Source organism: Drosophila serrata, unplaced genomic scaffold (genome assembly GCF_035046125.1).
Source record: "Drosophila serrata isolate PLE 108 unplaced genomic scaffold, ASM3504612v1 contig_362, whole genome shotgun sequence".
NCBI lineage: Eukaryota > Metazoa > Arthropoda > Insecta > Diptera > Drosophilidae > Drosophila > Drosophila serrata.
This window is the reverse complement of record NW_028257260.1, coordinates 2,194,705-2,207,178: the sequence shown is the minus strand read 5'-3', so window position 1 is coordinate 2,207,178 and position 12,474 is coordinate 2,194,705. Positions and strand designations below refer to the sequence as shown.

The window sequence follows — 12,474 nt, the reverse complement described above, 5'->3', positions numbered from 1 at the left end:
TACAGTATATTTTCCCTTGTCTGCTTGATAAATGCTTGATACTGTGAAAATATCTCTTTTGATTTATAAATTAAACGTGCGAACCTGGATGACAATGAACTTTTGGGACACGAACGATAATGATTTGTTGACCCAATCTCAATCCTTTAAAGCCAATTAATTAGTAAGCACACACAATAAATTATACTTGGTTGCAAATAAAACAATTGCACAGCCTTCGTTTTTATTATTTATGAATTACGATTATTATTAAGCTTATTAAAGATTAATTTTTCAGAAAACTGAGATTAAATGAAAGATTAAGGGAAAAATGACTTATACTCAGATTTATATTATATATTATTATATTATATATTTATTATATATATATACTTTGTGTAAAGCATTTACATAGGACTTAGCTTTGAAATTGTACTAATTCATTTTTCATTTTTTTCTAATATATTACTTACTAATTATCTCAATGAATTTTATATATTAGTTCAATTTAATCTTTTATAGTCGCTCATTGAGAGATCAAACCAGAAACTAATTCATACTCAATTAATTATATATATATATATATATATGATAACCCTAACACTTGCATTTCAGATTAATTAAATATATATGCATTATTTATACAGTATACAAAAGCAAACCCAGACGTGCTAGCGGCGTAAGAAATAATTAAAATAAAAAAAATAAATAAATATTTAATAAGTAATGAGAGAAGCAATTTAAACGTTAAAGTTATATATTATTATGCCCTTTACCTTTAGGGTACTAAATAGTGTTGCTCAACATTTGGATAGCAACATTTGTTGTTATTTGGCTGTTGCGCAATATGTTCCTAGCTGTTGTAAACATTTCTCTTCAACCTTGTCAACATATTCTAATGCCTTTCGATATTTTTAATTTAAGTTTTTTTAAATTTAAACTTAAATTTGATCAAATTAAATTAAATTAAACTTTTCCATGCTTTTTTTAAATTGGGTACCGTGTAATTGTTTTATTTGTTATATAAACCTTATATCTTTAAAGAAAAATAGTTTTCCCTATAATTTAATCTGTTTAATTAGTTCCATAAAGTATCCCAAGTTATTAATAAAACATTTTTTTTTGTATTTATATTTTTTTTGTTTATTTTTTAGTGCATTTATTTAACTAAAGAGTATATAGTATGTATATATAGTTTAGGATTAAAGTTAATTATTTAATATCATTAAGAAATACATGGGTAGGGATTTGTTTTCTGGGTCTTACAGGAGTGATTTGATACTAGAGCTTTGTCTTCTTTGTTTTGTAGGGGGGATGTCTTTTTGGGTTCTTGCTCTTCTTACATAATGTCTGATCCCTGAGGATCAGTAAAAAAAACAAAAAAAAAAATACCTCATTAAAACCTAAATAACAGCAGCTGAAAAAACACAAATATATAAAAAAAATATCAGCAAGACGAGGGGCTGCCTTAAAATATTTCATTCATTCATTCTGGTGTCTACTTTTCTGGCTTTTCTCGGGGGGAAAATACGTTATTAGGTAAACTTGAGTGCGAGCTTTAATTACGTCTAAATTCTAAGCCTACATAATGCTTCGTATAACTTCGGGTGTTGTTCGGGTTTCGATGTTCGGGTAATCAGTGACGACGGGTCAAATGGATCCAAGGTGTGTGTGTGTTTTAACAACAATCGATAAATCGATAACAAATGTTTCGCAGCGGAAGCGGAAATGCCTACCGCTTATTCATCCAGGCAAATGGTGCGCAAGATGGCCTCCACCACGGAGTAAGGATCGCAATTAGAGCTGGGCCGACGATCCTCAAAGTAACCCTTGCCATCATCATTGACACCACGTGGAATACGTATGCTGCATCCACGATTGGCCACTCCGGCACTAAAGTCATTGATGGAGCTCGTCTCATGCTTGCCGGTGAGACGACGGGCATTATCCTGACCCTGCTTGGGATCATAGGCACGAATGTGACGCTCATGGCACTTGGATAGCTTGGCCACAGCCTTCTCAATATCCCGAATGCCACCATCCTCACGCATCGCCTTCGTGGAGACATTGGTGTGGGCACCAGCGCCGTTCCAGTCACCAGGCATGGGCTTGGGGTCCAGAGTGGAGACAATCTGTAAGTTAATATACATTTTTAAATAATTTAAATACTGAATTTCACAAGTTTAAGGAGCAAGAGATCTCAAAACTTACACCAAACTCCTCAGAAATACGATGCAGCAGGAATCGGGCCATCCAGAGGTCATCACCAATGGAGATTCCCACACAGGGTCCCACCTGGAACTCCCACTGGGCGGGCATCACCTCGGCATTGGTGCCGGAAACCTTGATGCCGGCATACAGGCAGGCGCGGTAATGGGCATCCACAATGTCGCGGGCATAAACCTAAAAAAAGATCAAAAATATATCAAAAATAAGCTTTTATATAGCAGAATATCGTTTACAGTGACAGTAATCCTAATAATGCTCGATAAATAATCGAAATCAAATGTTTAATTATAAAGCTACACTATCTCATTCCAATTTTTTTTTGTAATATTTAAGTATTCTCAAGCTTTTCATATAAAATACTTTTCTATTGATATACAGATATTAGAAAAGATATCCCTACAGTGATAGTTATCGATATAATAACAGCATCTCTTCTCAAACTAACAACGATCCTTAAAGGCACATAAATATATATTAAATATAAATTTAGAATATCCTCTTCAAATCTCTGAGCTATTATTAAGCTCTCCATGTCCCAAAAACCCTATAAATAAAGTATTTCTTTCTGTCAAATGCAAATATCGAAAACATATCGAAAATCCTTTGAAAATCAATCGAAAAATATCCTTAAAACCATCGCTAAAACTCACCTTGTTGGCACCCACACCGCAATAGTAGGGTCCCTGGGGTCCTGGGAAACCATTCTTGGGCCAACCCAGCGGATGACCATCGAAATCAAGGAAAGTGTACTCCTGCTCAATGCCAAACCAGGGCTCTTCATCCAGACACTTGTTGGCCACCTCCAGGCAGGTCTTGCGCTTATTGGTATCCGTGGGAGTACCATCGAACTTGTAGGTGTCGCACATCACCAGGATGTTGTTGCCGCGACGGAAGGGATCCTTGTAGATGGCCACCGGATACAGATAGGTGTCCGAGTTGGAGCCCTCGGCCTGATAGCACGAGCTGCCATCATAGTTCCAAACCGGAAGCTCTGCAATAAAGCAAGCAAAAAAAAAAACCATGACCTATTAGTTGGGGGCTTAAAAAGGGGTTCGACTTATATAGAGGTCACCCACGTAAATTGTAATACCCTCGAGTTAAGTGTAATTGAAGGCAATGGTGGTCTCTAAGGGGGACTTCCGTTTAAAAAACTAGCATGTTGCTCTTAAAAAATGCATCAGGTTTTCACATTCAGTATTTGCTTGTTACCATATTATTGAAAAATGCATATAATCTATAGTTATAACTACTACTACTACTTTTTATTGAAATTGTGTTCAAACTACAACTTATTATTATTGAAATTGTTTTCGAACTGGAATAATAGGAAACTAAACGAGTTATGACTAGGCTATATATAGACATTGTATTCGTGTGCCTAGGAAATATAACAAAGTGAGAATTAATAGATCATTTTGTAGAAACAATAAGAAATTAATTTATTCACTTAATTTATTATTAATTAACTAACTAAACTAAAATAAATAGGATCTGAAACATATAGACTTCTAAAGATGATGTTCAAGTCTTAAAAGAGAAAGGTTTCATTTAATCACCAAATTATAATTGTAATAACAATTATGAATACTTTTATTTATTGATTTATTATTAATTTATTTTAAAATATAATTATATTAATATTTAAAATGTAAAAATAAAAATATATTGATTAACAAATTATATATTATATATATGTTATACATTATATTTCCTTTAAAGTAAATTTAAATATATTATAAATTAAAATCATTAAATTCAAATCTTTGCACTTCTTAGTAATTAAAAATACCCTTACAATAAATCTTTTTGTCTTTATGTAACCATTGTAACTGCATATTATAAGTTTTTTTTTTTAAATGATAATAAAAATTCTGTGCACATATAACATTTCCTTCCAAAAAACCTCTCACCAACACCCTCTTTTTTGTCCATTATTAGAAGTACTTTGTTATATTATTTACACTTCTCCCCAATTTTTCATCTACCGGAAACTCGCCTTGTATTTAAATGGTCATGATGATCCATCATAGAGAAAAACACAAAAAAAAAAAAAAAAACTGGGTAAAGTGAGAACTTTGAAACTATGATATGAGAGAAACCTGACAGCCGTTTGTTGTTTATTCTAATAAATAGTTAATTCCCCCCTGCTGACACTGTAAATAATGCTAATGAAAATATTTCACTTATGCAAATTTTCACCGTGAGGATGAAGAGGGGGATGGGTGTTGTTGTTGCTGTTGTTGTAACAGACAGTGGCGGGTGACCTTGAGGCTGGGTTTTCATTTACAAAACTGGTATCTCTATCATTCCTCATAGCTAGTGTGTGTGTGAACACTCCAATTGATAAACAGCTGTAGATTCTCTCTGTGGTACAGGTTTTCATATGTCAGTGTGTCACTGTGCCAGCCACTACAGTTATTGTTATTAGCCTTGCTCTCACCTTTCCACCTTTCCAACACCCACCCACCCATTAAAGGTACCCCTTCCCCTCCTCCCACCTGTTACCCCTCACCGTCAGGTAACACCTTTGTGGAAAAAAAAGCGTTGCTATTTGCTTCCGATTAAAAAAAGCGGTAAAACAATGTCAGGCGTTGATTAGATTAGCACTCGATCACAGAGATTACAATTCCAGAGAGATCATTGATCTTGAAAGTAATTTACACTCTTAAAAAGATAATACAATAATAATTAATTGGAAAGTACTAAAGTAATAGAGAGCGTATATGAAAATCAATTGACTTTTGAGACTTAAAATGTTATTTTTCTTATTTAATTGATAAAATAATGTATTTTAATAAATCAATCATATTTGTTTTGTAATTTTTTTCAATTTGCTATCTAAATGTTGAGTTATCTGCATGTATATAATATAATAATTAAAGATAACTTGTTTTGTGAAAGTATTTGATGGTAAATATTACATTAGTTCAAGTAAAATATAAAACAAATTGTTATGATTGAAAGCAAAATAGATATATCAACACCTTCCTAATTGACTCTTTTTAATAAAGTATTTGCTTATAAACAAATGACATTATTAAGCTCTTATTAAATACCACATAGAATGTAAATAGTTTAATGAATGTATCTTTTTCTCCTTTTAGTAACTTGCTAATTGTACTTTTCGAATATTTATAAACTCTATTTCTATCTCTTTCTGGATTCAGCATTTTCGGAAAGCTTGCAAAATGTACTTTACTTTCAACTCCATTATCCTTTTCCCCAGACCTGTAAACTGGACTTTTTAACCATTTTCAACTTCTGTTTCCCTTTCTTTCCGGGTTTACCCATTTAAAAGTCCTGCAAACTGTACTTTTCTACCTCCATCCCTTTCTGATTTGACCCTTTTTGCAAACCCTGCAAACTGTACTTTTTTCAGGCATTCACACAAACGATATACCTATCTCTTTCTGTCTTGCCCATCATCCTTGAAATGACAAGCACTTGACGGCTTGAAGTGCTCAAAAATGCAACCGTATTACAAAGTTTTCAATTACTTTTGATTGCGGTTGAATGGGGTGGGGTTAGTAGCTGCAATTGAAACCAAAAAAATCGATTGTCAAGCACGCTTCAGCGATTAACTGTCATTTCGTTCGAAAATTGCCAATTAGAATATTTCCCTTTGAATAAAAAAGGTGAAGCTAAGGGTTACTCTCCCTTTATCTCTCTCTTTTACTCTCTTTCTATCTCTCTCTCTTACTCTCTTTCTATCTCTCTCCTAATCTCTATCTCTCTCTTACACTCTTTTTATATCTCTCTGTGTGTAAAAAAAAAAGCTTGGAGAGGCGCGTGTGGCTTTTTCTCCTCCCCCAAACCCATTTCAGATGCATTCCCACTCTGCGTGTGAGTGGGATAAAGAAGGCATGATTCTTAATTAGTAATTGTGTGCGCATTAAGTCATTTTTTATTGTTGTTGCTATTGCCTCTGCTTTTGTGTTTCGTTTTTCAAGTGCAAGTGGAATAATTAATCTGTCTAGTCAAGTTGACTGATCAGTGTTTTAATAGCGTTTTTTTCATCGGCTGATCAATCTTTGCTATCATCTTGTCCCTGTCTTTCAATAGTTTTTGCTTGAATTTTAACAGTGGGTTCAGTAGGTCAACTGTAATAGAGTTTCAATATTTATTAAAATTGAAACTTCCTTCTTCATTGAACGTTTTTTGTTTGCAAATAATAGAATATCTTAACTGTTTTGATTTGAAATGAATTGAAAAGGAAACTTTTTTCTTCATTGATAGTTTGTAAATGAATTATAACACTGGCTCCACTAGGTCAACTCTAGTGGAACTGTTATAATTTTAATTGAATTGAAATTGAAATTGTATATCTTTATAAGTATGGGAATCAATTTTATTGATATAAAAATTCTTATTTTATATTTAAATGTTTCTATTTGTATTCAAGTTTTGTTTTCTTAACAATAAATTTTAAAATAATTTTGTTATGAGTAATCTATAAGATTTTTCCTATATCTTAAAGTCTCTGATATCTAGATTACAAAGAGTCAGATAAAGTGATCCGTTTTCGACTCTGATTTTAAGTCCCAATATTCCATGGAATATATCTTCATACATTTTATAACCTATCCTAAATTCGTCACTTATTAATGCCCCAAAAGAGTCTAAAAAAATGGTTTAAAAATAGTTTATAATGCCCCCATATCACTTCCTCTTCGGCTGACTCGTCCATGGTTATAATTGCACATTAAAAGCCAATCAATTAACACCGGAGCCCACTCACACGCCTGCTAAAAAATAAACTCTTTCAAGTTCATACGGCATTTTTTTTTATGAGGCGTCCCATATCCCCCCCGGGAGATTAAATCGCATTATCAGACGCGAGTTGAGTCGTGAAAATTTAGACCATAAAGCACTTCCCAGACGTTAAATTGAATCGAATGGAATGGAGAACCACCGCCAGAATCGTGCCAAGGCAAAGGTCATCGTCGTCAGTGCTATGAGGGATCAATAAAAAACCGCAGCGGGCAATAAGCTTTAACAGACGAAGCCCGTTCATTGCCACCATTTAAATTTTTTTTTTTTTGGGCATTTATGGGGCTAGATTTTCAGACGCTCATAAAATCGCACAGATCCACTTTAGTATAGTCAGAGCTATAGCTAGTCTATATATGTTCAGATATATATTTATTTATATTGCGTGGTAATTGCCGTCAAATATAAATTAAGACAAATTAATAGTGACAAATAGAAAGGCGGAAGATAATGTAGAAAATATGCGAATTTTGATAATATTACTATAAGAATTATGAATAATTTAAGACTATATTTATAAACTTTCTTCAATTTAAAACTATATTTTAATAATATCAAATTTGAACTATTAATTATTATACCGAAATTATTTATATTTTGTATCTATAAATAACAGCTATTTTCTATTCTTTAAGTACTTCATTTAAATCTGTTTCCGAACTCGTCATTCTATTTTAAGGTTTCATAAACTATATTCTATCATTTTTATTATTTTTATAAATTACATAAAACTTATAAACTATAATTAAAGGACAAATACAACTTCTCCAACTTAGAAGTTCACCCAATAAGCTTCTAACTGAATCGTTTCGGAACATGTTTATAAACTTGTGTATATTCATGATCTTTGAAGGTGTTTTACTAATTTAAATAAATTATCACCTGTCGAGACAACAGTTTTTCTAGACATTTATTATCTGATTTTATTCAATATTTATACCTCTGTATGAATTGATTTTATGGGCAATAATACTTAATAAAAGTCTATTTGAAATTGTAATAAATAAAAGTTTATGGCAATCTTTAGTTGGTTTCGCTTTAGGTTTGCTTATTAACTGCCTTCATTTTATTTAATTTAATTTTAATATAGGTTACTTTATGTTCTGGTTCCTCATTATTTTCTTCTACAAAAGATTTACTAAAATATGTATACTTAGTTTGGGTTTTATAATTTTGGTAGCAAGTTTGCATAGATTCAAAGGAGATATTTTAGATATTCTAAAGTTTATTTAGTTTTCCAAAGAGAGGTGATTTTGTGAATTAAAAATTAAATTAGTTTTGGTTTAATATGAGTTATAAATTAATTTATATTATATCTTATTCTTCTCAAAAGGGTATACTAACTCTGACTTCCTTAAGTCTCAATTTTTCTAGTTCATTTGATTTTCATTTAATTTAATTCACTGTAGATCTATTAAACAACCATTATAGAGCTTAACTGGCTATAAAGAGACTTAGATCGGGGATTTATAGAATAAAATAGTGAATTACTGCGATAAATCAAGCCAGTGTCTGAAACGAAGACAGTTTTAAGTTGTCCCACTCCAACTTATGGTTGATAAGATTACACTGGCAGAAATCAAATAGTTCGCACATAAATCAAGTGCGGACACGACCTATGCTCCGATAAGAACAAAATTACTTAATGTAGGTATTTCTACTATAAGTACTTGAGGCAGGCGCTAATCGGATTGGAATTAGGATTAAATTTTTGCTTAGAAAAAATTTTTAAATGCTGATTTAAGTGATGATAATTAAGGCTAGACGACAGGTGTGAGTTAATATTATTAAATATAATTTTAAAAATTTATTTTGCATTCTGTTCAATAACTTTATATTACTAAATATGCCTCTATAAATTTATTTTACGTTCTGTTTAATAAGTTAATATTACTTTAATATGCTTTTAGATATTTATTTTACGTATTTTTTAACAGTTTAAAATTACTAAATATGCCTTTATAAATTTATTTAATAGCTTCCAGCGCTGTAATAATTTATTTAGCAAACTCAGAAATATTAAATTTAGTTTATGAACATTAATTTGTATGATTTTAGTTTATAAAGAGAAGCAGCAATTTAAATTCAAATTTTAAATTAAAAGCATTGCTTTGCATGATTAAAAGTATGTCTCCTTAATATTTAAAAAATTCACGAACCTCATGTGACCAATACTAATAATATATATTAAGTTATTCCTTGTTGTATTAGGAAATAACAAATATTGGTTTATCTAATGTCTGTCAATATTTCAAAACTAATAATAAATTTGTCTAACTAAATATCTTCAAAAAACTCACTTAAAAACCACTAAAATTCACAATCTCTCGACTTAAGTAACACACTCACCCTTGGGGCTCGATGGGATGAAGTCAAGGGTGCGATCCTTGCAGCGCAGATCCTCGCCGGTGCCATCGATCCACACATAGGTGGCCTGGACGATATTCTCCTGCAGCGGAAGCGAGAGATAACGATCCAGGATCGTCTTGTTGATGCGCGCGTTGGGCGAGTCCTCCAGGATCCTAGCGGACATACTGCTCTTTGCAAATTAAGGCCACCAAACAACAGAACAAAAAAAAGACAAGGCAAGCGAAAACGAAGTCGAAAGCGAATCAGAAATAAACAATATTCAATAATTTGGCACTCTTGTTTTTTAGGAATTTATTTTTCTGAAGAGGATTCGCACCTGTATGATTTGCTTGGCAACTGTGGATTATAATTGGGATTTAGTCGAGGATTTTGGATAGCGGCTGAGTCCTTTCGCTAGTCGGGATTCTTAACTGGCCTTTGGTTTATTTATTGTTATTATTTTTTTTTGTGTGCGCGGAAGCGTTACTGGAACACGACTAAGCTGGAGCCCCTTGTTCCCACTCAATTTATAATGACAAACAACGAAACAAAACAAAAGCAACGCGCTCGCCCGCCCGCCACTAATAATATTATTACGCTGCTTGTTGTTCTTGTCGCACTATATACACTATCCTATACTATACTATACTACACTACACTATACTATAATATACTATGCACTGCACACACTACACTAGGCTACACTAACATAGAGCACAGTAATACCAATTCACTTCCACTTACAGCGTACTAGCAGTCGCTGCACTATGGGGTCGAAAGGTAATTTTGTTGGACAAAAATGCTTAAGTGATGTATGAGTTTATCATATATATATCTCAATCAATAAAGTAAAATATAATGTTTTGAAAGAAAAGGATCAGAAAGCTCTAAAATTATCAAAGAAAAATTTGGTTAAGAAGCAAAATAATATTGAATAAAAGTATAGCATACATTTCTGGGACTTAAACTTGAAGACTGCCTTCATAGACTAAAAAGGACTATTTTAAAATAATTCCTAAACTAACGTGCATATAAATATTTTTTGCATTTATTTATATATATATATATATATTTTAAACTATTTTTTGTAAATATTTTATTAAAATTTAAAGGCTTCATTTTATGAAAGTCATTGCATATTTAAGACTTGTGAAAGTTTGTTTGATTAAAATATATGAAAACGTTGACCAAGCTCTTCTTTTGCTAACGATTATTTACAACCAATTTATATACGGTTTTATAGATGTAATTATAAAAACGAATTTTATATTAATTTTAAAAATATCGTTTGCTGTTTTTTGTAAAATTTGATTTAAAACGCTTTGGTAATTTTTTATATCACGATAATCTTATGTAGGGAACAACTGACACTTTTTCTAAAATTTCTAAATTATTATTTTGAACGCATAAAGTAGCTTTTGGCCCATAGTGCAGTGAAGGCAGCTCGCCATTGAAAACAAAAGCAACAGCTGTTGTCGCCGCAGCCGCTGCCGACGTCGTCGTCGCTGCCTCTGCTGCGGCGCAGTTGCTGCACGATCGACGCCCCACCTCCCCACCCCAACTGCCACCCACAGACAGATTAGACGCTTTGCAGTTTGTCGCTTACGAGCGAACGAGATGGCAAGAGGGAGAGTGCTCTCTCCCAATTGGATTCCTGGCTGACACTTCCGGTTACACGTCAAGAAAATGCAAGTATTGTCTTTAATTCACTTGAAAAGTAATTTACTTCCTTACTAACTTCCTTATTAAAGACAAGTATTATTTATAATAATTTAAAAATAGCTAGTGATCATCTTTTCAAGTAAGAAATTTGAATTATATATTTATTTATTTAACTGAAAACCTTTATTATAGATTTTTATTAATTTTAAGAATTACAGAAATAAAATTTGACATTAAAATAGGGAGTAAATAATATTTTTTTAATAGACTTTGCTTCTTTTAATTACAAACTTTTTATATTCTTCTTCTAATATTAATATTATATCATAGAATGTTTTAATTCTGTTATTCTGACAATTTGTTTGTAGAATAGAAATTGTTATATTCTCAGTATATATTTATTTAAAAACTTAAACTTTTCTTTGTCTTTCTTCCAGAATTAAAAATGTTAAATTGTATTAAACCATTGTTCAAAGAACAAAATAAAACAGAAAAAAATATAATACAAATAATTTCACAGCTTTCTTGATTTTAAATATATCCTTTATCTCTTGAATTTTAATCTATAAATCCTTGAATCCACCATGAACTTGTTTTAAGTGTAGAAAATAACAGTTGCAGGTTAAGTTGCCAAATTGTTTTGTTTATTTTTAATTCACTTTAGATGTCCGGAGTAAATGCGTGTAAATGATTATCATGAAATTTTGTAATTTTTTGTTCCTTATGTATATATATGTATATATATTTTTTTTTGACAAGGACAAGGGCAAATCGGCTGATGTAATGATGAACAACTTACGCTGAATGCATTTTATTGTGCTTGTTTTTTATTTCTTTTTTTTTTTTTTTGTATTAAGATCTGATTCCGATTCTGATCTGGAAACTAAAGTGAATGAATCTTGGCACAAACACACGCGAACTTTTGAACTGAAATACACTTTGGCTTAGAGGGGAGTTTGGGGTCAGCTCGTCTTTTTTTTTTGGAGTGGGCGTGGATGATACAGTGGGCACTTCTTTGGGGCAACTGCGCAAATCCATCGACGATTGATCCGCTTTTATAGGTTCCCGGAGCCGATCACTTTGCACTCGGACAACTGGTGGAGATGTTCGGATGTGTGACTCGATTTTTTGATTATTTTTATGGCGCATAAAACAAACACGACCATGTGCTAATTACCTTTTCAAGATTCTCCAATTTTTTATTATTACTTGGCGTTGCGCTTGCCTCGTCAGGCAAACAAAACAAAAATAAATAGTTGTTAAATAAAAATAGGGGAAAATTAGAAGCTGCCAGACGATATGTATAACTGGAGCAATGTCCCTTTTTACCCCTGAAACAAGTTTATAATATAAATAAACCACAGAAATGTTGATATTAATAAATACAAAGGATCTAAAAGATATGCCATTAAATAGGAATTATCTATGTAATATATGTTTATTTTTAGCTTTCAATTGCTTTAAAACATGTACATTTTAAGGTAA

General features: G+C 31.9%; 1 protein-coding gene across 2 annotated transcripts; it reads right to left on the bottom strand.

The window, feature by feature from the left end:
• Positions 1-1,094: 1,094 nt before the first annotated feature.
• Gs2 (glutamine synthetase 2) lies at positions 1,095-12,021 on the bottom strand. Of its 2 annotated transcripts, none has more exons than XM_020942230.2 (5): positions 11,789-12,021; positions 9,328-9,500; positions 2,859-3,199; positions 2,191-2,382; positions 1,095-2,111 (listed from the first exon to the last, which is right to left on the bottom strand). In XM_020942230.2, exons 1-5 carry the CDS (start codon positions 11,797-11,799, stop codon positions 1,719-1,721), a joined length of 1,110 nt encoding a protein of 369 aa, XP_020797889.2. In that variant the 5' UTR covers positions 11,800-12,021; the 3' UTR covers positions 1,095-1,718. The 2 variants fall into 2 exon arrangements, with proteins under 2 accessions (XP_020797889.2, XP_020797887.2); XM_020942228.2 differs by lacking the exon at positions 11,789-12,021 and adding an exon at positions 9,665-9,826 and having other exon boundaries at positions 9,328-9,512.
• Between the last annotated feature and the right edge of the window lie 453 nt (positions 12,022-12,474).

What these genes read in the sequence shown, in the direction of transcription:
- Gs2 (XM_020942230.2), bottom strand. An exon ending in CATCCCATCGAGCCCCAAGG is followed by an intron (nt 3,200 to 9,327) that starts GTGAGTGTGTTA and finishes GCTTTATTGCAG; the next exon opens with AGCTTCCGGTTTGGAACTAT. An exon ending in GCGGTGTGGGTGCCAACAAG is followed by an intron (nt 2,383 to 2,858) that starts GTGAGTTTTAGC and finishes ATCTTTTTTTAG; the next exon opens with GTTTATGCCCGCGACATTGT.